This window comes from Drosophila guanche, unplaced genomic scaffold (genome assembly GCF_900245975.1).
Source record: "Drosophila guanche unplaced genomic scaffold, DGUA_6, whole genome shotgun sequence".
NCBI lineage: Eukaryota > Metazoa > Arthropoda > Insecta > Diptera > Drosophilidae > Drosophila > Drosophila guanche.
Window position 1 is genome coordinate 5905967 of NW_022995744.1, and position 27433 is coordinate 5933399.

The window sequence follows — 27433 nt, forward strand, 5'->3', positions numbered from 1 at the left end:
CCGAAAAACTGGTTAGTAAGTCAGTGGGTAGCTAGCATACAAATTGGGTTGAATTATTGTTGCTTCGCGGGGTATCTCTCGGTTTCGATTTCTGTGGCTGAGCAACGCCAGGGTTCGGTTCGGTTCCATTTCATTTCATATTTCTGTTGCTAGTTGCCAGCTACATAAACTCTACAATATTCGATGCCTAATCCCCCATCCCATCTGCATTTATGCATTTTTTGGGGTGTTTGATGAGCGAATGGGAAAAATAATAATGAGAAATCCATAATTTGTTTTCTTAATGTTTTTTTTTATATAATTTTTTGTGGTTTTTTCGTTTTTTTATTTTTTTATCATTTAAATATACACATACAAATTAACGTAAAACTACAAAAAGACACAAGTGTGGATGTTGTTGTAGATTTTTTTCTCTTGTTGTTGGTGTTGTTTTCTTGTTTCTTTTTTCGGTTTTAGAGTTTTTCTTTTCGTCTTTTCTCCATCTTGTTTTAACGTAACCGTAACACAGCAAAGACTTGCCCGGGGGAGGCGCCCAAAAGCGCCTCAGCGCTTCCTCCTCGCGCATCGAAGTCAGTCAATAAAAATATAAAAAAAGTCTTGCAGGAAATTCAAAAATCGATTGATCGAGTGGTTGGATTGTGATAGAACTTAGAGATTGGTGGTTAGGCGTCCAAGGGGGCTCGCCAAAAGGGGGACAGGGACAGGTACAGGGGACTGGGACGGGGGAAGATCATCTCGCTCGCTGACTTAGAAGAAACCATCGCCAGTGGGATCGTTGACCCATGGGTAGTTATTGGGGCACCGCACGCAAGTCTGCAGGTTGATGGTCTCCCCGGGAACCTCCTTGGAGGTGAGCTTGCAGGTGTTGGGCACCCAGCAGGCGGGCTTGCCCTCAACCACGCACTTCTCCCTCCAGGGCTCGAAGTTCTTGACCTCGCTGATGGTGCGTGGGTTCTGCATCCACTGGATCACCTGGGTCATCGTCACGAAGTACACGTCGTTGTGGTTGGCCAGGATCTCATCGATCCAGTACAGGAAGGCGTCCAAGAACTCGGGATTGTTCTTAAGCCAGGCGGCGTGGAAGTACAGACCCAGTGGGGCGCGGTTCTGATCGTAATGGCGATCGAAGTTGTGGTTCAGGAAGTTGTAGAACTGATCGCCGGTGAGGATGTTCGAGCAGGAGTCAACCATGGCACAGCCGGGCAGGTACTCGTCGTTGGCAGGATCCTCGCGACGATCCAGCTCGTTCATGACCATCTCCCAGACGGCGTGCGACCTGGTGGGGCAGCTCTGCAGGTTGCCGTGGCAGCGGTGGGGCATACGGAAGTACATGGTGTACGGCCACAGTGGGGGATTGGACAGGGGCGCCGTGATGGTGGAGTCGTACAGGAAGGCCTGCTCCTCCATCATCGTGAACTGATTGTTGCCACCCACCCGCAGGTACGGTGCGCGCACACCCACAACCGAGTTGTCGGTGATATTGGCATACTTCTCGGTGATGATCCTCATGCCGGCCATCTCCTTGGCCCAGTCATCGACGGTGGCGTTCGACCAGAAGCGCTCCTCGTCGTTGTGCGTGATCGAGTGCACGGCGATCTCGTGTCCCTTTCGGGCTGTCTCCTGCACGGCCGAGTAGTTGGTGTACTTGTGCGAGACGAAGTAAGTGGCCTTGATGTCGCAGCCGTTGGGGTTCTTGCGACCCTTGAACATCTCCTTGTACAGCTCGATGTTGTTGTTGTTGATGGCATCGTCAAAGGTGATGGTAATCATCATGGGCACATCCTTGGCGGGCAAATCCCCAGGGATCGAGGTGCCGTCCTCCGAGCAGAAGCAATCGGGCAGGACACAGACAGCGGGATCGCAGGGAGGAGCACGATTGGGATCGTTGTCGATATCTGTAATTGAAAGAGAGAGCATATAATATAGAATTAGATCATTTCTTATGCTGAAGGTATCCCTCTCCTCTTGGGAGTTTATTGGTCTTTAGCAGGAACTTATTTGTTGTTACATTTTTATATTATTTCTGTGATTATTTGTATTCTGCCTGCGCTTGCGAGCTTACCGGCAAAAGTTCACTCAACTTTTCACATAAATATTTAAACAATTAGCTAACTGTACAGAGTTTGAGTGTGGTATGTGCCTTGTGGCTGTGATTGTAGCTTTGGTTGTGCCTTGTGGCTGTGGCTGTGGTCGGGGTTAGTTCAATGAACCGACACAGTCTGGAAAAGCAATCAAGAGAGGTGGGAAAACCGAAACGCAAAGTGAATGGAAAATGTCTACACAATCTTCCACTCGAAGATTTTTATATATTTTTTTCATTATTATTTTAGATGTTTTTTCATTGTTTTTCTGCTTTGCTTTTTGAGCAATTTTCATGCCTGATCTGGGATTCAGTTAGCGTTCCACTCAGTAGGTGACTGACTGCCTGCCCCACCCACTAAAGACACCACTCCACCCACGTGCTGGCCATTCGTTTGTCGGCCATATGTAAATGAGGACTATCTGCTTTCGGTGAGCCAAAACCAATTGGTAAGCCTTGCACTTGCCACTGTTCGCGGCTAGTTGGTGGCTCGTCGAATGCGAATCATTTGCGAAAGTTTTTATAGAAATTGGCGGTAATTATTTTGGAGTTGTCTCATTTGGCATTTGCCTTTTGCCTTTTAATATTTGCTATTTGCCGAGTGAAATGGCAACGTGTGGCAGGCAAAGGCCAAAGCATTTTGGCCAACAGCAAGAGCTTTTCACTTTTTTTGTATTTTTATTTTGTTGGTTTGTCTTGAATCTGCTGCCGGCTTTTGCCTCTCTTTTGACCTTTTTGTGCGGCATCTCTGCTGGCTGTCGTCTTGGCCGGTTTCCTTTCCCTCACTGTATTTTTTTGGTGTTGCTTTCTTGCACATTTGCCAATAATCTGTCGTTAAAGCCAGGTGTTATGTCATCTCGAACCGGTTCGGGACTCAGTATTCAGTATTCAGCATTCAGCATTCGGCATTCATTGCTTACCATATTCCCGGCTATTATTGACTTATTTTTTAGGGCTTTGCTTTTATTTCTTTTACTTTTTATATTTACTCTTTGTTTTGTATCTTTTGCGGAGATTGTGGAACGGGGAACGGCTGAGATGTGTAAGCTGGCTTATTGAGTCCCATTAATGCCATTTCTGAAGAGGATGTGGCCACGATAGAGATGGATTATGAGTGTGGTGAAGTCGGGACGGGATCACTGGAGGTGATTGATAAATAATTGTGGGGAATTTACGTGTGTCCTAAGAGGATTGCAAAAGCCGCCGATTGATTGGATTTTGATTAATTTTCCCCTGACATTTCGCTTAATTTGTAAAATTTCCCACAATTTAATGCTTGCCAAATTTTCTATTACACTTTCCTTATTGCAGTGCCCGCCTCTAGTACTAAAAACCTACAAAGTATGACCATTTAATCACTCTGCCCAAGTGCCTGCCATTCATTTTGGTTTGCGGAGACGTGTGCTTCCTCATTGCACTGTTCCCCACGGCGTCTCCAGGTGAGTCGGAGGCTAAACTTGGGCTTTGGTTATTCAATTGTTTATAAGTTAATGGTCCGCTGAGCATTTCAAATGTTGCGTCTTCTGGCTGTGCATTTTCCTCGCATTTTACCAGCGCGATGTGCAACAATCCATCTCAGAATGAGCTTCAAGCCCGAGCCCGTCGCCAGTGGCTGATGGCTCGATCCGTGCGGATCGGCATTAATTAGCTCGCTAAGCCATCGTTTATATGCCACGTGAGCCTCTTGGGAAATGTCGCTCGTGTCAGCACAGATACTAACTTACTTTGTATATTTATACTAATCGCATCGCAGAGAGACCCACACGACACGACCCGATGCCACGCCAGTCGGTGTCCGTTATTATTGGCATTATTATAAATTAGCTGCGTTTTTTACGCTGTCTGCCGCTGTTCGATGTTTATTTTATTTATCTTGCTGTTTCGTTTGGCTCCGTTTTTTGCGGCTTTTTTTTGCAATTGCTAAAAATATACACAAACAAAAGCGAATGCTGCGAATGGAATGGCATGGCATGGGGGCTCTTAAGCCGCTTATGTAAGGCTAATTTACACATGAATCGAACGCGCTTCGGAACGCCTATGGAGGGGCACTTTGTTGTGCTTCGATTTGATTTCTATTAAGTCCAAGGTTAGCGCTCTTGCGATGTTGTTAATTAGTGATTTAATATTTCAAATGCGCTATAACATACGATCAGTACCAGCAATATATCTTGGTAATTCATGTGAGAGATCTCACGGACGAACGGACGGTTGGTGGGGGGGGGGGCTCCAGTCTTTGTGTCTGACATTTCGTGTTCATTTCACACTTGACATTTCCACCCGAAAGTCGATGCCCATTAGAGATTCGAGTCGGGGCCGAGACGCCGCTAAGGGCTTTACGAAACCGGTCGTCTGGTGGGTGCCGTCCCTCGGATCTGTGCAACAATGCAACATCAAGAGTCCGTTGCTTGTGGGCGTCATTGGCATCCATCCCAATGATCCCCGCTGCATCTCCCGCCGTCCCACGATACTCTATCCAAATCCCAGACAGACACTTGTATGCCGTTGTCGGAGTTTTCGAGAGGCGAGTGGAGTGTCTGTCGTTGTAATGGTCGCATTGAAGTAATGTCTCAAATGCCGTCAACCGGTTTTAAGGTGCGACTCTTGTTGCGACTGGAATAACTGAAAGAAATTCGACTTGGCGCCCGGCCAAAAAGACAAGACAAACGGACAGACAGACATATGCTTGAATATACAAATTTGAGCCACTTGAAGAATTACATTTTGAGCTGATGGAGTAATAATACTCTCGGTCTATTTCGGCAATATCTGGCGGCTTACTTCTGTAGATGCCATTCCAGATAATGCTGAATCCCCGCTAATGCTGAATCATTGTTGTCAAATGTCAAATTTAATAGAAAAAGTGCTCCAAAAATTAAATGACAGATCACTGGATTATATAGGGTAGGGCAATTGCTATGTTCGATCCTTGATCCTCATAATAATTTACCTAATTTTGGTGGGCTGTGGCTTGAGAGCATTAATCAACAATGAAATGGCCAAAAGGTAAACATCATTAATCATAGTATTGATTTTTTTGGGGATATAAGCAGGGAACTCTCATCGCTATCGTTGCTATTTTTGCTGGTGCTTAAATTCTATTCCTAATATTTATTTAATTTCTTCTGTGTACTCACCACAGGTGTTCTCATCGGAGCCATCGGAACAGTCCTTCTCGCCGTTGCAGAAGAGACCGCGCTCAATGCAGTTGCCATCGCCGCAGGCCAGGAAGCCATCCTGGCAGAGTGGCTCGTCCGTGTGCAGCAGAGGCTTCACACGACGCTCCTTGTTCTTGGACTTGCAGTTCTTCACAGACTCCTTCCAGTCGCAAGTCTGCTTCTCAATGTCGAAGTACAGACCGGCAGGACAGCGAATGGCTTGCAGGCCCTGCAGTTATACAAAGAATATGGGGAAGAAATTAAGTGTTAGTCGCTGATAAATTAATGAAATCGTGTGACTGTGCTGGACCTACCGATGAGGTACACTGTATGACGTCGCGACAGTTGTCGCCTTCGCCGGCAACGAGGCGGAACCACTCGCCGGCATCCTTGTCCTTGCAGAGCTCCTTCTCGAACGACTCCTCCTTCTTGGTCTCTTCGGTAGTGGCCTGTCGCTTGAATCGCAGCAGCGGATCGCTGGCATTGGCTGTGCGGATGAAAGGAAGGAGCAAGAGGAAACCAGAGCATGGTTGGATATGTCAGTGAGTGAGTTGCCAAACCGGAAGAATTTCTATTGCGAATGTGGGTTGGGTTGGGTTGGGCTGGGCTGTCGCCATGTCGCCATGCCGCCATGCCGCTGGCACTTCCTGTTATAAAAACACAGATCGAGTCGGGCACTGGCCGGGAATGGCTATATAGTATATGGCTTAGATATAGACATGGCATGTCGTCTGGCTGGTTGTGTTTGCCCAGAAGAAAACACGTTTGCCATTATGAAATACGATGTCACCAGAGAACCAACCGTGCGCAGAAACACACAAATATCTATCTGTATATCTGTCCGTTTGTCTGCTTGTATGTCTGTCTGTCTGTCTGTATTGTATAGAAACAAAAATTGTTTCATGGCATTCCAAAAACTTGTTGCGCTTGCGCTATAACTTTGACATTTTGCATTTCGCTGGCAGTTGGCAACAGTAAGCGTCTGCGCCTGCGTTTGCGTTCGCGTCCACGTCGAGGGGGAGTTGCCACATTTGCATAACCGTTAATTGACAGCTGGCAACAGTGGCAGCACAGCAGCAACACCAGCTGAGACGCAACAAGCTAGTATTTATTTATGTATGTTTCTACCTCATAATCATGATCGATGGCCTGTCAAAGTCAAGAGTCGCTTGTGGCTCGGCCAGAAGCTCTGCGAACTGCGTTCAGAGAGTACTATGCGGAGAGCAGCAGCTCAAATGTCAACGTGAGTGTGGTATGTGGCATGTGGCATGTGGATACCCGTATGCGTATGGGGGTTTCTCTTCTATTCGTCTCAAGGTACGACTCCCTTGAAAAATGAAAGTTGTTTACCCGAACTAGTCGGAGCCACTTATCTGCTCGTCCTTTTTTTGCATAATCAAGGTTACTAAATCTCACATTCACATATCGCAGACGCAGTCGCAGACTGCTTTTCATTTTCGTTTCCATTTTCCCCTTTTGATGTTTTTTTTCCTTCATTTTTCTGAAGGCCGAACCAGTCGAGCAATTTTAACTGATGTCTTGACAACTTCCGCCAGCCGAGCCGAGTCGAGCCAAATGCAAATTGCATTTCAATAATTAAAGCTTAAAACTAGGTGGAAGCGGTGGGAAGCATAAAGTATATGTTTCAGCTGAGACCTTCTTACCTTCGTTAAAGGCCGCCAAAGCCAGAACGGCAAAAACCACAAACAGTTTTGCCATCTTTGACTTGACGCTGACTTGAAATCTGTTGAGTATTTCGTTCGTTTGCGCACACTTTTAGTTGGTTTTTTTTGTTGTTTCGATTAACACACAGTAAGGAAAAACACTGAATTTTTGGAGATCGACGGCAGAGAGCAAGTTTTGTCCTTCCGATCGCTATCAAAGCTCCATTTACACTGTCTGCTACGAACCGCGCACAATTTCTCGAACCCCTCTCTGACACCAAAGCCCCAGACGAAGTCGGATTTGCTTCTTTTATTACACGGCGGCCACGACGACGTCTCTTTCGTGCCACTGTGGTGGGTTTTGGAAAGCGTCGAGCGCACAGCAGCACCGTTGAGCTTTCTGCAGTCTCCGTGCACGATCCACGGCGGGGTAACTTGACTCTGAAATGCGTTCCACACGAAAGCTCTATTGAGTACCAGACAAGCTACCAAGCCCGGCTTTTTCTCGCTTGATTGTGTGTGTGTTGCACAAGTGTTTGGCTCGATCGTGACTGGATCGCTGCCCGAAAGAAGAGAGAAGTGCGGCACGTTGGTGGTGCTCTTTTATATGCAAAATGGTGGCGGGCGCTTTTCGGTCTCTAAGGGGTAACCATACACATCCACATCCACAATCTCATCCACTCTGCCCTGCACTGTGGTGAGTAGCTCTGTTGTGTGGACTGCAAGTGTGTGCGCCATGGAGTGGAGTGGAGTATGGAGTTTGGCTTTGCCATTATGCAAATGGCATTCTTGGCCATAATTTAGCTGCGACCATCTTGGCACTTCTGGCAGATTCCAGAAGGCCTCTTGGTTCTCTTGGCTCTGTCTGCTGTCTGTCGAACCTGGCCTAGCCCTCGCTTCTGTGCTGTGTCTCGGATGTGTGTCAGTCTGGGCGTGCCCACGCCAAACACACCATCAAAAAACCACTGCATTTTTAATGCCCCAATACCATACGTATTCATATGTTTTTAAAGTCGCTTCTTTTTTAATTATATCTGTATAATGCCCAGGCAGAGGGTATACGAATTTGTCAGTTGGGTCTGCCAACAGCGCGTATGCTTAATGTTTGCATGTATTATGCTGCTTCGAAAAGTGTATGCTATGTGTTCAACATACCAGAAACCGCTCAAAGAAAGATACATCTTTCCAATCTGTATTTATTTTTTGATTTTATTTTGATGGCGTGTGGTAGCGTCTCTCTGACGTCTCGTCGTCCCAATTTAAAAGCTGTTATTTTTTCCCCGCCGCGACCTTGATCATTTTAAAGCTAAATTAAAGTCGTTTATGGCCAACCGAGTGATACGTCGTGGCTGGACGGCTGCTAAATGACAGAGTGCCGTCTTAAGGCGTGACGAACTGCCTCCAGCCGAGAGCGTTTTTTTGTCGCCGTGTCCGCTGATCGCTGATGGCTGGACACCACAGGTTTAAAGTGTGCCAAAGTGTTTTGTCGTTGGACGAGAGACCTTTCCGAATTGTCATTGTCTAATTTTGCCACTCTTGACATTTGCATAGAGGAGTAAGGCTGCTTCTGCCCGGAGATTTCGGCTTGAATTTCCAATTAAGATTTAGTAAAATAAGTTTTGAGCAGTTTCCGCCTCAGCAGATTGGGCCAGCATCTGCCTGACGAAATGTACGTCAATTGAGGAACCAGTTTTCCCCATATCATCTCAATATGAATGTGATCATCTCGTTCCAACGAATTCTTGCAAAATCTTCAATGAAATTCAAGCTTAAAACCGCAAAATTCGTTTTTGCTTAATATAATCAATTTTCTGGTTTTTGGGAAGCACTTGTTCCTTTTCATTATCTTTTCTGTTAAGCTATTGCTTTTATTTTTTTTTTCTAAAACAAAATAAGATTTATGAGATAACTATAAAAATACTTCAATTCATATGCTGATAGCAACCAAAAGCAACAGTTTTAGTGTTATTGAGAGAAACACAATAATAAGCCAACTAATTGATTTTCGATTCGCTTCCCAACAAAAACACCAACAAATCTCCGATCGGTCGTCAAATGGTTATATTATGTTATCTGGCGCTTCCTTGTTTGAATTTATTCCATACCTCCATGTCAGTCAGCTTTTGTCAGACATCAATCAACATCTTGATAAGTCTGTCCGATCGATAGTTTTTTGTGTTTGCAGCGCAAAAAACGCAGGCGAATGCTTCACAATTTTATTGCAAAAAAATATATAATCCAATAAAAGGGTGTACTTAAAATAGGCGTATTCTCTAGAAAATTGATGCATCTATCAAATAAAACTATAATTTCAGGGCTCAGGGTTTTAGCTTGCTCTTAATATTAAGCAGAATATCAACATTAAGGAATATGATTTTATTCGGTACATTTTAAAAACGAAAAGGTATATTTTGGTATTCTTGTGGGGGTCGGACGGTATATTTGATCGATAAAACTGCGGTCACACTGCACAAAAAACGGCCGCCATATTTCACAGTTTATTTATTTTTTGTAAAAATCAAAACAAGATAATTAGAGAGCAAAAACCTAAGTAAAATGATGAATGTCAATTACAGTTTATGTACAAGGACGTAGGGACAACGTGCAGGCCCCATGTGCCCTCTTTTCCATATTTTTGATTATCATATTCCCAATTAAATCAATTTTCTTGTGGCTTTAGAACTCATACTGTGCTGCAATTCAATGTACGACACATCAAGCGTTGTGACTGGCGAGAACTGCTTCCGGGTGGGAGAGTTGTAAACCACGAGGATAGCTGACTGGAGCACCAACACGGAAATCACACAAGACCGGAAGATAAAACTGCAGGGATCGTGAAGAACTCGGCTGTGCTAAAAGTCGGCTAAAGGAACGCCAACACAAGCACTTGACAGGCGTCAATTTTGGGTTCGGTAACAGATTAACATGTGGAGCTCCATTACAACCTTTCTAGCGCAGAAGATCGAGGAAGGCTGGCGGGTCCTTGCCCCGGGAAAACATTACTATAACTTGTATTCTTCTATATTGGCTGCGATCAGGAGTACAAACTCTCCGTCGAAGTGGCTGATTTCGAAATCTGACAGTGACACCATGGGACACCATTAAGGCGCAGGCTAAGATTAACACATGTAAGATACATTATTAAAAAAACATTTTTGTATTGAGCGGATTTTCGAATAAAAGTTGTGCATACTTCGGGGTGCTCGGATAATATGGTCGATTTTTAAAGTATCTTTTGGGGGCCGCTGTTATTCTAATTAGTATGGCATACTTTCAGGCTAAAGGGGATGCCAATTACAAAAATGTATATAACAGCCGTATCCTGCAGTCCTTGTGGTCCTTGATGAATGCAAACGATGCAGTACACTCTTTCGCTGACGAAGATACATGGAACGTCCTGATATCCCAGGAAATAGCCGAGCTATTGGGCTGAAGGGATTTTGGTTAAAAACAACAATAAAATGGCATTATCCCCCATTTCTCCTACCATGGACTTTAAAGTCTGTTTTTGATTGGAAAATTGTTCTTGATTGGATGGAGTCCTTATTAAGGATCAAGGCTACAGGATAATTTTCCAAATGTTTGTGTTCTCAGCTCAGCGGAATCATTTTCCTGGAAGAGTCCTTATCCTATTCAAACCCAACCCCAGCCCAAAAATAAATACTTTTTTCAATTTTATTCATAAACAAAATTCGAATTTATTTTATAACTACACATTAAAAAGATTACACAATTAAAAAGAATTTAAAGGACATACGAGTAATAATTTTAAATTACAACTTTCAAAGGCAATAAATAGCAAACAGTTAGAGTTAGACCTAAAGGTAGTTTTAAATTTAGAACTGTGATTAATTCGAATGGGATAGCAGGAGTAAAACAATACACAACAATCGACATTTACAAATCGGTGATCTCGTGATGAGATTCGTAGATGGCGCAGGCCCCGCCGACGCCGCTGACGCTGCCAACGTGTGGTGGCAGTTTTCCGGAGGAGAAGTGATCCTCGCTGCTGATGGAGATGCGGGTAAGCAGCTCGGTCTGAATGCGCTTCAGCACCTCGACAACCTCGCTGAGTACGCCGCTCTGGGCGGCCTGCTGCATGGCTTCATTTGCGTCCACCAGAGCCTCATTCAATGCACCCTGCTCCATTCGCGCCTTGGCCCGTGCGTAGTAGCCCTCGTAGCTGTGCGGCTTCTGGGCAATCGCCTGCGTTGCCAAATCTATGGAATCGTCAAGTTCCTGCAACAATCAAGAGGGTTATCTTAATCACATGTGTATGTGTTTGCTATTGTTATTAGCTTCGACTTACATTCAATTTGCGCTTACAGCGCGACAGATTCAGCAGCAGATTGGTGCGCAGTTGGGCAAAGACCGCATTCCGCTCTAGGAGCTGCTCCAGACCGGAGATCTTGCGCAGCGCATATTGATAACGATGAGCTGCCTCCTGGAAGCGGTTCTTTCGGTACAGCACATTGCCGTCCTCGAGCAGCTTGTTCAGGAGCACCACCAGGATCTCCGGCTTGCCCATGGCCATGCTCCAGGTCGTGGGCCCCAGCTTGGCGCCCTTGCGCAGGAACACCTGCACAGCCTGGATGTTGCGGCAGGCGATGGCACGGTCCAAGGGTCGCATTCCATGCACATCAATGTGCTCCAGATTGCCGCCTTGGTCCAGCAGATACAGCACGAGTCCGGCTGCTCCCTGGTAGGCAGCTAGATCCAGCGACGTGCGTCCGTTGTGGTCCTCGTGGTGGCGGTTGCAGCCGTGCTCCAGGAGGCACTTGGTCGCCGCCAAGTGTCCCCGTAGACAGGCCCAACTCAGGGCAGTGAATCCCTCGTGATCCTGCGCTTCCAGCGCTGCTCCGCGTGCCAGCAGAAGTTCCACCAGCTCAAGGTGGCCCTCTTCCGCAGCAATCATCAGCGGCGTCTTACGGGTCTGGCCCAGCGGCTCGTCCACCAGCGCTCCCCTCTGAAGCAGCTGTTCCACCACGCTCCAGTGGCCTTCCTTTACGGCCAGCCAAAGGGCAGAGTATCCCTGCCGGTTGCGGGCATCGATTTGAGCGCCACGCGACAACAGAATGCAGACAACGTCCACGCATCCGTGTCGAGCGGCAGCCGTGAGCGCCAATTCGCCACTGCTCGGCTCCAGGCCATTGACATCCAGATCGAACTCGTTCTCGTTTAGGTCTAGCAGATCCTCGAGGATCTTGCAATGCGATTGGGCAGCGGCTCCGATCAGAGCCTGCTGCAGAGCCACAGAACGGCTCACATCCTGGCTGTTGGGACGCGGCGTCCACTCGCAGGCCAGCAGATACTTGACCACACTTAGGTGGCCCATGCGAGCGGCATGTACCAGTGCGCACCTCTGGGTGATGTCCAGCTGGCCGAGACTGCTGCCAGCGGCCACCAGCGGCCGCACCACATCGCAGTGTCCGCGCATGGCTGCGAGAATGAGCGGTGTGCATCCTTGGCTATTGGTCAGCCCCACGTCGGCGCAAAACTCCAGCAGCAGACTCACCATGGGCAGGATGCCCTCGTGCGCTGCAATGCACAGGATCGGAGCACCTCCCATGTAGTCCGTGCGATGGTTGGGCGAGGCGCCCGCCAGCAGCACCAGGCGGGACACCTTCAGGTTGGGACTGTACACATTGCGCAGAGCTCCGAGCGCTGCTGAAATATTGTCCGCCGCTCCGGCCAGCCAGTACGATTGCAGATCGCGGGGCGAGAGAATGGTCTGGCTGCTGCCGCCGTACAGATGCGCCTTGAGCATGTGGTGGCCCAGCTCCAGCGTCAGTTGCGGCGACAGGGGAGCCTGGAGTCTCGACAGGCGGAAGGCAATGGCGGCATGGCCCAGCCGGGCATCGCACAGGAACTTGCTGGACTCGCCCTCGTCCCGGCGCATCAGCCACTCCCGCAGCGAGCTGTGGAAGAACATGTAGGTGTTGTCCAGTCGCTTGATCAGGAAGCCATCGAGCAGCTTGAAGCGCTGCATAAAGTCCGGCCAGCTGAGTGGCTCCTGGCCGTGGCTCAGCGCCTCCATGCTATAGTAGATCTCGTCCAGTGTCAGCGGGTAGAGGGCCGCCAGGCAGACGTTCAGTATGGGCGCCGCCTGGTCGAAGCTGCGCGCGGTGGGGAAGCGCAGGTTGAAGTGCAGCAGAAAAATCTGGGCCAGCGAGACGGGCAGCACCTTGTAGCTGGAGGACTTGATCACCAGCTGGCCACGTGCAATGAGATCCAGGATGAGCTTCGCATACAGCATCGAGCCGCGACTCAGCGACTGCAGGTGGGACACGAACTTGGTCTGTGCCTGTGCCGGCTGCCCCTGTCCGGAACTCGCTCCTCCGATGTTGTGCTGTATGTCCGTGCTGTGCGACAGCCTGGCCCCTATGTAGTCCAGCATGTCCTGCTGCAGCGACTGGCTGCTCGCCCAACTGTCGAGCGTGAGCTGCGTGTAGCTGGGCGCCTTCACCAGCTCCAGCATCTGGGTGCGCACGGTGGCCACCAGCTTCAGCCAGGCTGGGAAGTGGGGCGTCAGTTGTGCCAAAAAGCTGGCAATGGTGTGCCCGTGGTCGGGTCGATGGTACTCCGCCTCGCAGAGCGCATCCACCAGGATGACGGCCACCTTGGCGGGAATCTTGCCCGCTCGATGCAGCTGCGCGAGGGGCTCGAGGATGGCCAGCTTCATGACGCGCTCCGCATCTGCGATGCACTCGCGCACACTCAGGATCTCCTGGAGATGGGCCTCCGAGAGCAGGTAGTCGCGGTACGCCGTCAGCTGTGGCGCTTGGCAGAGCTGCGCTGCCAGAGAGTGGACAAAGTCCGGCACCTGGCACGTGAGATTCGCGTCCGCCTGGCAAAAGTGGTAGCCCACCATGTGGGAGGCCAGGCCGCGCATGCGCTCGTTGTGAGAGCCCAGCTGGAGCTGGCTGTAGATGCCATCAGGGTCCTCCTGCATCTGGCGACGGCCGAAGCACGAGTACTCCACCAGCTGCAGGCAGAAGGCGGTCTTGCCCGTGCCCGGCTGTCCGTTGATCAACACCACGCGGGTCTCGGTGCCGAGGAGTATGTTCGAGAGCTGCTGCACCAGCCACTGGCGGCCGACGTACGGCGGATCTGGCTCCTGCAGCGGCACCTCAAAGAACAACGGCTTCAGGGCCAGCTTCACAGCAGCCAGCGTGGATCCCGCCACTCGATTGCTTGCCGCAGCGGACGCCTGTTGGCTGGTTCGCGTCGAGCGTCGGGTGGCGCCCTTGCGGCTCTTGCCGGGCAGCGGCAACGCCTCGTATACATGCAGCATGGAGCAACCGACCTTGAATTTGCTGGACAGGCTCAGAGTGTCATCCTTGGCCAGGTGGCTGGTGGCCACCGACAGCTGACTGCCGCTGAGCAGCCCCGCGCAACCGCCACTGGCCAGCGTCTGTTCGGGGCTGACGTTCTGGGAGGAGCTGCTCGTGGTGGTGCTGCTGGCGGCACCCACTCCGCTGCTGCTGGTGGTGCTCGTCGAGTGGGGCGAGGGATCGCTGCTGCTCGAGTTGCCATTGCAATTGTCGTTCAGCAGCAGGCCCAGCCGTGCATGCAGCTGATCCTTTTGCAGCTTCTCGTTGAGAAACGAAGAGTGATGGTCCAAGGCATCGCCGCCACCTGTGAAGCAAGATTAAGGCAGAATTAGGACTGTTTCTATTTAAAGATACTTTAAAGAACATGCAAAAGAAATAACGTAATGTTTTAGGCAACATATGATGCAAATCGTAAGGTTATGGGGTGCATAAAACACACATGCAAAAACACATCTGAAACTGGAACAACTGAAGTAGATGGATTGTTGGTATTGCCTGCTAGTTGATTGAGTCCCGCCTCGCTCGAGTTGGACGAGTTGACGCTCCACAGGGACTTGATCTTGCCAAATACCAGCGAGGACAGGTGGCCCGCGTAGACTGAGGTGCCAGCCAGGCTGAGTCGATTCAGGCGATTCTCACTGTTGGCCGAGGTCGAGGTCTTTAGGTTGTTGCTGCTGACGCTCTTGCGGCGTCTGCGGGTCACCGCCGAGTCCGAGCAGGTGGAGGTGTTCAGGGCATTCGATTCCTTGCCTCTCGCTTGCTCATCGCGATGATGATGATGATGACGTTGATGATGATCTGGACAACGATGATGATGATTGGTTGAAGGTGCTGGGTGAATGTTTGGCTTTCTTTTGGTTTTGTGGGAGGATTTGGGAGGGAACCTAACCCAGGCTGAACCCAGTCTAAACTTACCGCCAGTCAGGATCGAGGCCGTGTCAATGGGACAGCCTCCGTTCGAGGCTGTGCGTCGATGGCCCCCGCCTCCGCCTCCACCTCCACCTCCACCGCTGACTCCGCCACCACCTCCTCCTGTGAGGGCGCTGCGCAGATTCTTGTGGTTGAAGAACCGCCTACGCGTCGGCGGTGTGGCAAAAGCCGGTGGTGCCGCACTCAGTTCGCTGTACGCCGCCGCATGGATGTTGTGGCTGAGACTGTTGCTGCGGCTGTGGTTGTGGCTGTGGCTGTGGATGATGTTGCTTTGCTTGCCGCCAGCCCCAGTCCCATTTCCAATGCCAGCTGGCCCATTGTGGTTGTGCACATCCACGGTGACGGTTTGTGTGGCTCCAGCCACGAATCCATTGCCATTTGTCGATGCTGCAGCCACAGCCACAGCCGAAGCGTTGGCCCGCGGCAGTTTGCCATTGCTCGCATAGCGATGGAAGTCCGGCGACTGCGACTCCTGGCGATGCTGCTGCAAGTGAGAATAGAGTGGAGCATTAGAGCTTTATCAATGATGAAAGTCTTTTGGGGATTCGACATGCTTCGTCAGTGCTGGCCTCGTGGGGGAAAGGAAAGGCGTTGCACATCGATTGGTGCCATATGAGAGCGCTCGCGCCACAGGGAGCGTAGCTACAACGAAGAAAGCGTTCCACAGATTAATCTGGACTCTTTCTAGCTCCTAATCAGCCAAGCCAAGCCCACCCTTCAGTCTCAACCCTATCCTATCTAAAGGCCATGTCCGAGTCCACACCTTGTCCTCGCACCAGACATAATCATCAGTCAAACAATCGGGCGGAGCCTTATCGGACTCTGCGTTGGCTGTGGAGTCCTCAGACTAAAGTGCAAGCCAATTTCATTCGCCTTATGAGCAGTCAGGCAGGGCTGGGTCTTAGTCATCGTCTAGTCCAGTTCCCCTCAGCCTTTCGTTGGGGACTTCGTCTTAATGAACTGCAAATCATTTTGCGGCTGTGTCTGCGTTGGTTTTCCTGTTTCTGTTTTTGCTTTATTTTGTGTCAGAGTTTTTAGGTAGGCAGAGACCGAGACCGAGACTCAGACTGGACATAAAACGTGAGAGCTAGAGTGTCCAGAACGCAAGTCGGAACCCGTTCCTTGCTGTGTGGGATAATAAGATGAAATTGGTTTGCTTCGCCAGACAAAGTCCATTAGTTGACAGTCAGGAGGGAGCAGCCAGGAGGCAGGAGGCAGGAGACAGCAGTCTGGAGGCGTGTGTGTTGTGAGCAGGAAGATGGCAGGTGGTGGGACCCAAAAGTCCTCTCCTCCTTTGGGGACTGGACTTTAGACCTAAATTATGGAGGGACTGTTATGAAATTAATTGAATGGTAAAGGATACCCAGGAGAACTGTAAACTGCTTTGAAGGCTTTGATTTTCGATTAGATGTCTGCAAGAGCTGCTGAATTTATGGCAGACTGCCAGGAGGAGCATCTCAGAAGAGCTCCACGGATAAGTTAAACCTTCAACGGATGTCTCCACACTTCGCCCACTTCCGCTGTGGATGTCTGCCCACAGACTGCAGACTGCTGTCTGAGACAACCCACCAGTCTAGTCTCTGGACCTGCTTAAGTCTGCTGAGTCTGATGTCTGAGTCGTGATGAACTCCCTGGAGAAGTCATTGTCGCTCTGGTGCTCCTCAATCTCAGAGATCAGCTGGGGAATGCAGTGGAGTCAATCTCCTTTCTATCCGCCAATGGATCAATGGAGATCTTCTGTGGCTACAGTTCCGCCTCTACTTGGTCGTAATTAAGCAGCGGTTCGCTTTGGTCCATTTCGTTGCGCTTCACCTTGCCTCACCTCGAGACCCAACCCCACCTGGCCCAGCCACACACACACATGCACATGCATTGCCACACACTGCTGGGTGAAAGAAAGGCTTTCTTTAAACTAGTTCGGCGGCGCCTGGGGTGTCTCTGGGTCTGGGCCTGGCACTGGCACTGGCACTGGCACTGCCTCTGGCTGTGGCTCTCTTATCGCTTCGTCCGCTGTGGCAGGCATCCCGCGGTGGCGTTTTAATTGGCCCCATCTCTTTGATTAAGTTGTAGTGGGGCCAGCCACACGAGCTACGCTACGACGTTATGCTTTGGAAAATAATTAACAAATTATGCCTGACCATAGACGGGCATGGAAAATGTTCAAATTGAAAAAAAAAACACAGCGAAAAAACAACAACATCTCGAAAGGTGATTTTCACTTTTTCCATTCGGCGGCAGGCAGGCAATTCAATAAAATTTGCACTGCTGGATGCAAGATTAAGGTGATTGGAGGAGACATTGATCTCCCATCAAGCGGAAAGCCACGAAATAAAGATGCGTTTTATAGGGGAACTTAAATCCATAGATCCTACGAGAAAAAGGAACTGCTTTGCTCACATTCTAAAGTCAACAAATCAACCTAATTTAGCTGATAGTTTTCGTTTAATTTATAGCAAATTACAATCGTGAGAACACACCAAAAAAGAGTCGTTATAAATTGTCAAATGTTTGGCTGAACTTTAACCGCACCCCCGGCAAACAAATGAGCAGAACAACCAATTGACCGACTCTCCAAGCTCTAGGCTCTATGCAGAAAGTATCTACACAGAGAACCGGATCGGATTGGATTGGATTGGCTTTGGACCCCAAGGGGAGTCGTCGTTGTGGATGTTGTTCTTGCAGACTCATTGAGGCGCAGGTGTAATAAAGCCAGCTGCCACAGACGGAGCCCAAAACGGGCCCAAGCATCGTAATTGTAATATGACAAACCCGCATTAATTTGCTCGCAAGCGAAACAAGAGAAAAACGGCAGAAACTTTAGATATTGTACCTCAGAAAACCAAAAACCGAAACCAAAGTCAGGCTTTGCCGCAAGAGGCAGAGAGACAGGAGTCTCGGGCAATGCAATTACAGCAGCGGCAGTGGCAGCAGCAGCAGCGGCATTTAATGACCGAGTCCGGCAAGCTGCCAACAAGATTAATGGTTCATTCAAGAATTCGATTTTCGACCACAACCAGACTACCTCCTATCAAAAGTATCTTTTTATTTTCGCTTTTTTTTGGCGGGTTTTTAAAACAAGAAAGAGAAGAAAAAAATGCATCTCATGTTTAGCTGCGGGGCGTTGCAAGAACAACTACAAGTACTACGTACAACCGCGTCACAGATCTCTCGACGGTCCCAGACATTGTGACACCAACAGCGGCAGCAGCGGCACCAACAGCAGCCCCGTTCCGACCAACTTGTTTTGGCCATTATTTTCATTAGGGTGTGGGCCCACCAGCCGTAGCCGTAGCCGCAGCCGCAGCCGACTGGCAGGCTGGCAAAAATAAAATGATATTTCAACAAGCGTTGCTTGTGTTGAAAAATAATTGTATAAATGTCATAAAATAAACCACACAAGCACAGCGGAGGGTCAGGTCAATGAGCAGCAGGGGAAGGGAGGAAATCACTTGCCCGAAAACTTTTGGAATAGACTCGCAGATACACAGGCTAAATGTTGATATTTTAGGTAGATAATTACGACTTATCCATTATTTTTAATTGATATTTGAAACATATTCATTGCAGCTCGTAAATGATCTCGCTACAACCCATAATAAACCTCGCACTCAAGGGCATTCCATCCCAGTGCAACAAGACAAATGTCTGTGATCACGAATCGCTCAAGAATGAATGATAATCTGTTCGAGCAACATTTAGTGGTAAATCATTACCAAATATCATGCAGAAAATGTGTTTTTTTGTGTGGCAGCCTCACTGGCATTTGCAAATCGCCTGCAAATCGCCCACTTTGCCTCCAATGCAGAATCGTCGCTCTTGTTGGCGTTTGGCCCAAAAGCGTCGATAAAGTTGGTGCCTCCAGCACCCAGCATCCAGCATCCGGCACTGTTGTTGGTGCTGTAAAAATATATCTCTGGTTAATGTATGCGCACTCAGCTCAGCTCGAGTACGAGTATCTGTTAAAGATTGCCAAATTTTTGTGGCTGGCATTATTAAAACATATTTCTTGTATTGTAATCATGGCCGAATGTTGGACAAGTGTTCTAGTCCCTGGCCTGAGTGTGAGTTGTTTTTTTTGCGCAAATGGGTTTTGCGTGTACAATTGAGAATAGAGTGCAGCAGTGCACATTTCAGCACTACTTCTGGGACGTTCTTCGAGTGTGGGTATCTATGAACATTACACAACCGCACAGCAAGGGGAAAAACTTTCGCCACGGTACGTGGATCCATAAACAAAAGCGCGCTCTCCGCATCCCACAAAATTTAATCAGTTGAATAAACAAATCGATGAAGAAAAAAAAGAAATGATAGTAAATCAGAGGCAAGATAGAGCTGTCGACGGCGAAACATTCCGGCAATTGCAACCGAATTGAGTGAGAAATTACTCGACAGACTGGAGTTTGGTTCGGATCGGTTTGGTTTGCTTCCAACATGCTCATAATTAATTGACAAGCTGGGAATTTGGCTTTCAAATATAAATCAATAGTGGGGACAGCCAGCCAGCCAGGCAGGGAAAATGCCGTGTGCAGTGCCTGCTGAGCTCAGTGCGGTGAGAAAAATTAATGCATTTACTTAACGATCGATAAATTTAGTTAAAAAGCCGCTCGACGACAACCGAATTGCGCAAAAATATTATGACCATCGCCATGTGGCATATATCATCAAAGGCGGCCCCTCGGACTCTCTGACTCTGACTCTGACTGGGCCAAGATACGAGGAGTGCGACTAATCCAACAGCAAGATCAACCAACGACCGAGAGCCGCCGAACAAGACCTGAGAAATTGTTTTTCGACATGCAAATGCCGTGCGATTTATTTGAGGAAGCGGCTCGCATGCCAAACCAACACAAAAAACTCCCAGCGATACTCGCAGATGAGCAGAGTAAGTGGGAGATACTACAACGAGTAGTGTGAGATATAGATAGATAGTTAGAGAGACGACTAGTTGTATCGGGTGAAATGGGTGAGAAAAGATATACAAATATGCAATGGCGAAATGAAGTTGTTATTTGTTTGGTCATTTATTTATGGCATTTGGAAAGTTGAAAATCTTTTCGCTATCTGCCATGTGACCTATCGCAGCAGCAACAACAACAACTGCATGACAACTAATACTGTATTGAAATAAACTCAGTCCAATTGCAGATGCAAATGCAATTGCAAGTTCAGAGCTTTCACACAGAGACCGTTCCACGAGCAGCAGCAGAAGCTTCTCGGCTGCTAATTGAGGGACAGAGCTTTCTAAAGCGCAATGCTCTGTTTATTGCTTTCTCTCTCTCTCTCTCTCTCTAATATCGCATCTTCCCACAGTGCATTCTCTTCGTTTCTGGAGGTGCCAAACTCATTACTACGGAGCATGCAGCAAACTCCATGACTTTCCACAAGAGAGTCAGAGTCAGCCCCATAAAATATATAACTACTATGTGAAAGAAAGCCCAGAAATCATAAAGCAAATAAGCCAAAGACCCTAAAAAATGTTCACATAAAAGCGATTTTGTGCGTGCCTGGGAGCGCCTCAACTCCGTTAATCAACGAACATTTTTTCGGTTGAGTAACACCGCAATTGTGCTCGTTGTTGCGATCGGTCAGTGCAGAGGGAGGAAAAGCTGCATTTATTTAATTAAGTTAAGGTTCAGTTTAGAGTTTAGAGGTGGCCTGCGGCTGTGGATTGATTGGGAACTGGCATAAAGGTGCCTATGCATTGTACGAATACGAGAGTACATGCCATGGGGCGGTCAGTTATTGATTTCTGAGAAAGTGAAATGCACTTTTAGAGTCGGGCAGTAACGAGAACATGTTGAGCATTAAATGCATTGCACTTGCCTGCCCCCTGCCATGCCCATGTGCACTCTGTGGCAGCTTTCTAACGCCGATTTCCCGCTGCTGATCCCTCTCAGGGCAGTCATTTATGACCCTCTCTCTGGACTTTTCTCGAGTGTGTGAAACGTGCTCGGTATGCCAAATGGTAATGGTAATCGTACTGGCCATGCCCCATGCAAATGGAAATGGACTGAGCATTACGGTACACATGAGCATCCATTCAGCCATCCAGCCACCTCCCATCCATCCACTCATGACCGCTCCGGTGCGGCGTTTAAGTACTTCACTTGAGCACGGCTTAGTTGAGCGTAAATAATCTCAAGAGCGGCTTCTTCTTCCTCCCTACATGGGGGTCATGTGGAGCAGAGCATTTGGCATAAGAAAAGACGACTGCGATCATCGGAAAGGGGAGGAAGAGCTTAACCCTAATGATACAGGTAAAGGTGATGGAGTAGGCTAATGAGTGCAATGGGATCATCAAATTAAAGTGATTCTTTCCATACAAGTGTAATAATAATAATTATACAAGAATATCATTCTGCGTGACTTGAAGCTAAGCGATTACGAGTACTCGTAGCACCTATTAGTCAATCTTTTACTGATCGACTTTCCAACCCATTGGAGTTTTACTCCAGCTGCAATTATGCAACAAATCAAAACACCTTACCCAATCGTAGCGATCGAATTGGTTAATTAGCACCATTTTAAATAAATAAACCACCGCCAGCCACTTCAATTCGGATTCGACACCTTTCCGGGGCCGGAAACTCAGCCTCAACCCTTCAAATATTTTTGTTTGCCTTTCGGCCGCAAAGCTTAGAAAGTGAAAATTTCGACGATCAATCCAAATTATAATGGGCTCAAAGCCCGAACGCCAGGCTGAAGCCACAGTCACAGCCACAGTCAAAGCAAAAGCTGTAACGTTAATTGCAGTTCGTGGCTTTTGGGCTTCTGTAAACAATTATAATTTATTTTACTTTTTGTTGTTGTTGTTAATGTGTCAAATTGTGGGAAAATACTTAACAAAATAGAGCAGAGTTTAAAAGATTTAATTTCATGTAAGAAATCGAATGAAAAACTGTCAATATTCACAAGAATTCTCAAAAGATATTCTGGCTCTGATCTATCACAGTGTACCCCTTGATCTTTTTGCCTTTTTCCTCCCAAATGTGTCCGCATGGTTTAATATCTTTTTCTGCACCTCTTTTTACCTCTCTTGCTGGTCATTCAACCAGATGGCAGATGCCAGAAGTCAAATTAATTTCAGTCAAAACTGCCCTCTGGTAGAGGTGTGTTTTATCAGCTTTCTTCGCTTTTTCTTCGTCCAGCTTAATGATTAATTTGGATACACATACAATACATATGCTCGGATGTATCTTCTTTTTGTTTTTGCATCCATCCAACAATGTATCTCATATTTCTGCTGACAAGCGAGCCCATGTCCAGGCAGGCCCTCGCAAAAAGCAACTTTCTTTCCATTTATCACTGGGGGAAGCCACGAGATTTACCTTTTGTTTTAATCTTTAATTGCATTTCTTGGCAGGCCTTAATTTACTTGTTGCCAAATTGAAATTTGGGCCAATAAAGATAAGCCGTGTGCAATATTTTTGGCGGCTTGGATGTGGGCAGTTCGAGTGCTTTCGAGTCTGTTATGTTATTTTGAATTTAATTGCGAGTAAGCTGAGGCCAAAGCTGAAGTTAATTTGATGGGTGGGTGGGGTGTGTTTATGATACGACTATGGATTGGATTTTTATCGAAATTGGTTAATAAATTAATATTTGCCATTAATTGAAAATCCCAGTGGACTGTGGACTGAACTATGCTTACATTTGATTCATTTTGTAGATACAAATAATCACAGATTTGGATTTGAATTGCTGTAAATAAGCGGTGGACAACGTTATTGCTCCCACGCACAAGCGAAAAATTCAAAAGAGAATTCCCCGAGCCCGCTGTTCTTAGCTCTTGACGCAATTTGTTGCACTTGACTCATTTATCTTTTCTAAGTGGCGCATCACACACACACCCCGTCACACTGCCTGGTGCACAGCACATTAATGTCAAAGGGGCGTGGCACATAAACATATTTTGCGGCATTTAATAAACAATTTTCCAGCAGTTTAAGTTTATTAGCGACCCAAAACTAACTCGAAAAACGTCAGGCTTTTTGCTCATTTGCATTTTCCATTCTCAGGTAGTCAAAACGCTTAAAAAATATAAAAAATCTGAAAGAACTATGTATACACGAGAATATATGTACCTTGCAGTGGCTGAACTTGAAGGCAATTAGCGACAGTTTGTGGTGGCCTTTGCAGTGCCCCTCGGGGCACTTCAGTTTTAATTAGAGTTCTGTTCTCTTTTGATTCTCGGCTATTTAAAATATTGATGGATTGCCAGTTAGCGTGTTAATTAGAGAGCCTTTTGTAAGGCGCCACCTGATGGCCTGAGGTGTTTTTGTCGCGCCCAAATGTTGCAACGAACCCAGAGCCCAGTCTGTGGCTTGTCGGACAGTGGATTATGATAGTAAATGATATGTTGGTCGTGTGTGCATTTAAACCTGATTGCAGTTATTGTTATGGTCCGGCCAATTAGGAAAATGATTGTTAAGTGAGCGAAAGTCATACGCGGTATGGCCTCTCTAATAAACTCCCAAGTTAAGATCATTTCTGGCTAAGGAGTGCCTCGGCTGTAGCAGAGGGATTACATGGCATTCCACTTCCTGCAAGGCCACACCTTCGGCTTGTGGGAGGGAGCACATGAATATGCCAGCGACACCTCGCTAAATCACGGCCAATCGAAAGTCCAATGAATAATTGCACAGCAGGCAGCAGCAAACACACACTGAGAGCGAGCACACAATCGGAATCGGTGCGAGATGGCAGATCGAGAGCCCAGAGACAGGTGTCACACATAAATCTCTTGCGAAATCAGAGGAGATGCAGCCGGGGCACAGGCAAAGGCACTGGCAACAAGCAGAGCTAATGATACACGGCAACTGCCACACATTCAATCGAATACCAATTACAATGTTTGACATTCCGCAAACTCAAAGATATACCCCACAAAGGTGCGCGCTGCTCCATTTGATTGATTGCCCGGTGGTGGTTTTATTTTCAATTTAGTGGCTTGTACTTTTTGTTTAGTCTTTAACTAATCATTAATACGTGATGCTATCGAAATTGTGGATAATTAACGCCATATTTGTTGCCAGCGCTGGACAATTAGACGAGGCACAGACCAAAACACGCTAAAAATGTAGAAAAAAACCCAAAAAAGTTAAATAAATTGCATGCGCGATAAAAATCGAATTCGCGTTTGCGTTCGCGTTTTTCCTAATGGCTGAAAACCGCGTTGGAGTCGCGCGCAAGTCGCTCGGAAACCGCTCGACTGTATATGGAACTTTTTTCTACCATAATGCAAACTATTTCAAATTTGAATCACAGACATTTTCGCGACTTGATTTGTCGCCTGTGCATGTCAATCACAAGCGCTGATTGAGTGTATTTCTTGTGCAGCTCATAACACGATTTCCAAACGATAATTAGACACAGCGAGAGGGACCAGAGACCAGAGACCCGCAGCTGCCACTTGATCTAATGACAGTTCTCAGAGGCACAGACACAGACACAGATACCCCACCATGCTCAGTCAGCAGTTGCCTAAACGACTTCTGGTTTGTCTTAAGTCTTAGATAGAGTTACGTTATGTAAAGTGCTACCAGCCAAAGCCGCCAACTATCCAAGTATCAGTATACAGATAGCTATCCACGAGGCAGTTGTTTGATCGTACGGTTGGTTCCATTGCTGACACACTTCCGACACACAGCCAGCGAGCCAAGCCATAACCATATCGATAGATACTCGTTTATCTAGGCAGAGAAATGGAAAAGCCTGCCACTTGAGGTTGCTTGTTGTTGCTCCAATTGTCGCTTCTTGGTCAAGAGACAGAGACGGCTCATTGAGTGCTGGTCAGTGGAGAGACAGACAGCCCATAAACTCAATTCATTTCAATTGAACAGCTTTTTCCTGGGCGCATCATCAGCGCAAACTCAACGCAAACCGAACTCATCTCGGGACCAAATCAAAACGTTTCAAATCATATTAATCAGAGAAGCAGCTCTCTGATTGTAAAAGGAAACTTTCTTTCTTTGGCAGTTTGGTGGAATTTTCAAAGGCACGGGCATCGTCCGTCGACTTGTTTGTATTTGACTTAATGGCACTTAGGTGTCGGTCTCGCATTTTATGATCACAGATATTTATATGGTTGCTGGTGCTCTGCTCTGTGGATCTGCTCTGTGGTCTGGCTGTTGATTAAATCAGTGACTCTCGACAAATTGTGGGGAAAAGAAACAAATGTTGCCATTGTTTTCGAACTTCTTTGAACTGTGTGGGGAATCTTCATACTCTCTAGTTAAGGGCAGAAATGAAGGCAACAAGTAGAACCTCAACTAAAGGTCTATCACTCGCTTTTTGGTGGCTTAACTTTCCATTAAATCTTTATTCAGCCACCCAGAAGAAAGCTCCTCGCCTGCAACTTTCGCATCAAATTCAAATCAAATCTTTTTGACAATAATTAGAAATCAATTTACACGTCGGATTGGGATTGGGATTTGGATTTGGCAAAGAGATCTCCATCTCTCTGGCTCTGAGAGAGCGTTCCATTGTTTGTCTAAGGCTCCTTTTTGGCTGTCAGCTCAAAGTCCGAGTCCGACTGGGAGTCGAGTGGAGTCCGCGGGGCCGCCAAAATGGGTAAAAGCAACAGCAAAATTTACATTCATGTCCATGTCATGTGTCCGAGAGACTTGTGGCACGTTTATGTTTGCTTATGCGCGAGTATTAAACTCTTAAGTGAAATCCCATGTCACGTGTCAGAGAGCGGGACGATGACGACGGACCGCCGTACAGCCCCCGAAAAATTGAAACTGAGAACTGAAATCAATTGAAAATCGCTATGACTGCCTCATAAATACTCGTAAATTCGTATGCTGAGAGTAGAAGCAAAGTCAAGTAAGGATTTCAATTGGTTAGAAAGCAGAAGACCCAAGCCAGCCCGCCCCTAGCCCCAGGCGACTGGCAGCCGCCTGACTGACCCAGATTCCCTCCATCTTGCAGCTCCTTCTGCAGGCCCCCAACCCAGCTTCATCTTCTGGTGGAAAACAAACTGTCAGTTTAACCATTTGACAGTCGCTTGCAGATACACAAGCCAAGATATGAGATACGAGTACGAGACTCTCGAGTATCTCCCAGCTACTTACTGCCGCTGCATCCTGCCAGACAAGATACATATCTGGCACTGGCGATCTGCTCTAGCAGATCTCCTCCAACTACGACTCTGAGTCTGAGTCTGTGTCTGACTCCTCCTCCTCCTTCATCTTCGATCTTTTGCCTCCTCCTTTTGTGGGGCTCCCAGCGGCGCCCGACAATTGAAACTTTTGCGCCGTTTTGGCGTATTTAAAGTGACATTTGCTGACAGTCTGACGGCGATGATCCGCAGAGGAGGGGAGCAGGAATCCCAGATCCATCTCTGATCTCCGATACAGCCCATGCCTAGAGTCGTTGCACGTCGTTAAACGTGTCCGTGCAGAAAGGTTTCTTGTTGAATTTCAATCAAATTAAATTAATTAAGAGGATGGAGACGGTAATTGTTTTGTAGATCTACAAAAAACCCACAAAGCAAAATAGCGAGGGTTGCTTGGGCAGTTTTGGTTTATCCCGAATTTCTATGATCTGCATTTGGTAACAGCTTTTCCTGTGCCACCCAGAACCCAGACAGAACTAAACATTTATTGCCACTTAGCATCTTTGGGGCATAAAACAAATTGCTTCACACTCTCTCTGGTGGCTCTGATTAAAAGAAAATCAAAGCGTTTTACGATCGCCTACGTTCCCTCCTGCTCTTTCAATCATGAAGTGTAAATGGGTGGGGGAATGGTAATGGGAACCGGGAACTTCTTTGTTATGATAACCCAAAATGAGATACAAAAGCGGCGCTAAGCAATGAAAAGATGAACGGAAATGGGAAAAGTCGTTTCAGACAGTCAGAAAAAGACAGAAAAGAGAGTTTTCTTTCATTTTCTTTTTGCTTTTCTTCAGTTCTCTGTGGAGTCTCCTTTCTATTCACTGCAGCGGAGTGGCTTAAGGCATAATCAAGGGGCCATTAAAGCATACACTAGAAACGTTACCCCTCAGAGACAGAGAGGGAGATGGAGAGACTATCTTTAAGTACGCACTCACCTGCATATAGCGGGCCAGGGCCGCGTTCCTCTGCGCATGCGATCTCAGCTGCGGCTGCGGCGATCCCAGCGGACTCACGATGGTGGATGTGGAGCCACCGATACCCGTATCGTAGCCCTGAGCATTGGCGCCATCAACATCTGTGTGGAAAAGAAGAAAGGAAATAAAACATAAGAATACGAGCAATCAAAACGAAGAGTGTTTGCATAAGAGAAC

The 27433-nt window shown here is 47.4% G+C and overlaps 2 protein-coding genes and 1 long non-coding RNA gene across 8 annotated transcripts in view; 1 reads left to right on the forward strand and 2 right to left on the reverse strand.

The window, feature by feature from the left end:
* Nucleotides 1-449: 449 nt before the first annotated feature.
* LOC117579437 lies at nucleotides 450-7293 on the reverse strand. The gene is made up of 4 exons (XM_034265324.1): nucleotides 6900-7293; nucleotides 5550-5722; nucleotides 5215-5464; nucleotides 450-1895 (listed from the first exon to the last, which is right to left on the reverse strand). The coding sequence occupies exons 1-4, from the start codon at nucleotides 6952-6954 to the stop codon at nucleotides 748-750; spliced, it is 1626 nt and encodes a 541-aa protein (XP_034121215.1). The 5' UTR covers nucleotides 6955-7293; the 3' UTR covers nucleotides 450-747.
* Nucleotides 5660-10110, forward strand: LOC117579438. Of its 2 annotated transcripts, none has more exons than XR_004573486.1 (2): nucleotides 5660-5777; nucleotides 9580-10110. It is a non-coding gene; the product is annotated as an uncharacterized LOC117579438 (long non-coding RNA). The 2 variants fall into 2 exon arrangements; XR_004573487.1 differs by lacking the exon at nucleotides 5660-5777 and adding an exon at nucleotides 9410-9474.
* Nucleotides 10111-10623: 513 nt separating this feature from the next.
* LOC117579128 (protein TANC2) overlaps nucleotides 10624-27433 on the reverse strand; it is a 46767-nt gene continuing 29957 nt past the window's right edge. For 2 of the 5 annotated variants that reach the window (XM_034264865.1, XM_034264868.1), the window contains exons 3-7: nucleotides 27218-27357; nucleotides 15149-15644; nucleotides 14729-15031; nucleotides 11209-14537; nucleotides 10624-11138 (exon numbers count right to left, since the gene is read on the reverse strand). In XM_034264865.1, coding sequence (XP_034120756.1) covers nucleotides 10797-11138; nucleotides 11209-14537; nucleotides 14729-15031; nucleotides 15149-15644; nucleotides 27218-27357 — 4610 coding nt within the window. In that variant the 3' untranslated portion in view covers nucleotides 10624-10796. Of the gene's footprint in view, nucleotides 11139-11208; nucleotides 14538-14728; nucleotides 15032-15148; nucleotides 15648-27217; nucleotides 27358-27433 lie in introns of all 5 variants that reach the window. The other 3 variants (XM_034264864.1, XM_034264867.1, XM_034264866.1) reach the window with 2 other exon arrangements.

Bases quoted from the DNA above. Each gene is read 5' to 3' on its own strand.
- LOC117579437 (XM_034265324.1), bottom strand. From the start codon at position 6,954: ATGGCAAAACTGTTTGTGGTTTTTGCCGTTCTGGCTTTGGCGGCCTTT. The intron at 5,465-5,549 runs GTAGGTCCAGCA...GTATAACTGCAG, and splicing joins TCATACAGTGTACCTCATCG to GGCCTGCAAGCCATTCGCTG. The intron at 1,896-5,214 runs GTGAGTACACAG...TTTCAATTACAG, and splicing joins CTCCGATGAGAACACCTGTG to ATATCGACAACGATCCCAAT.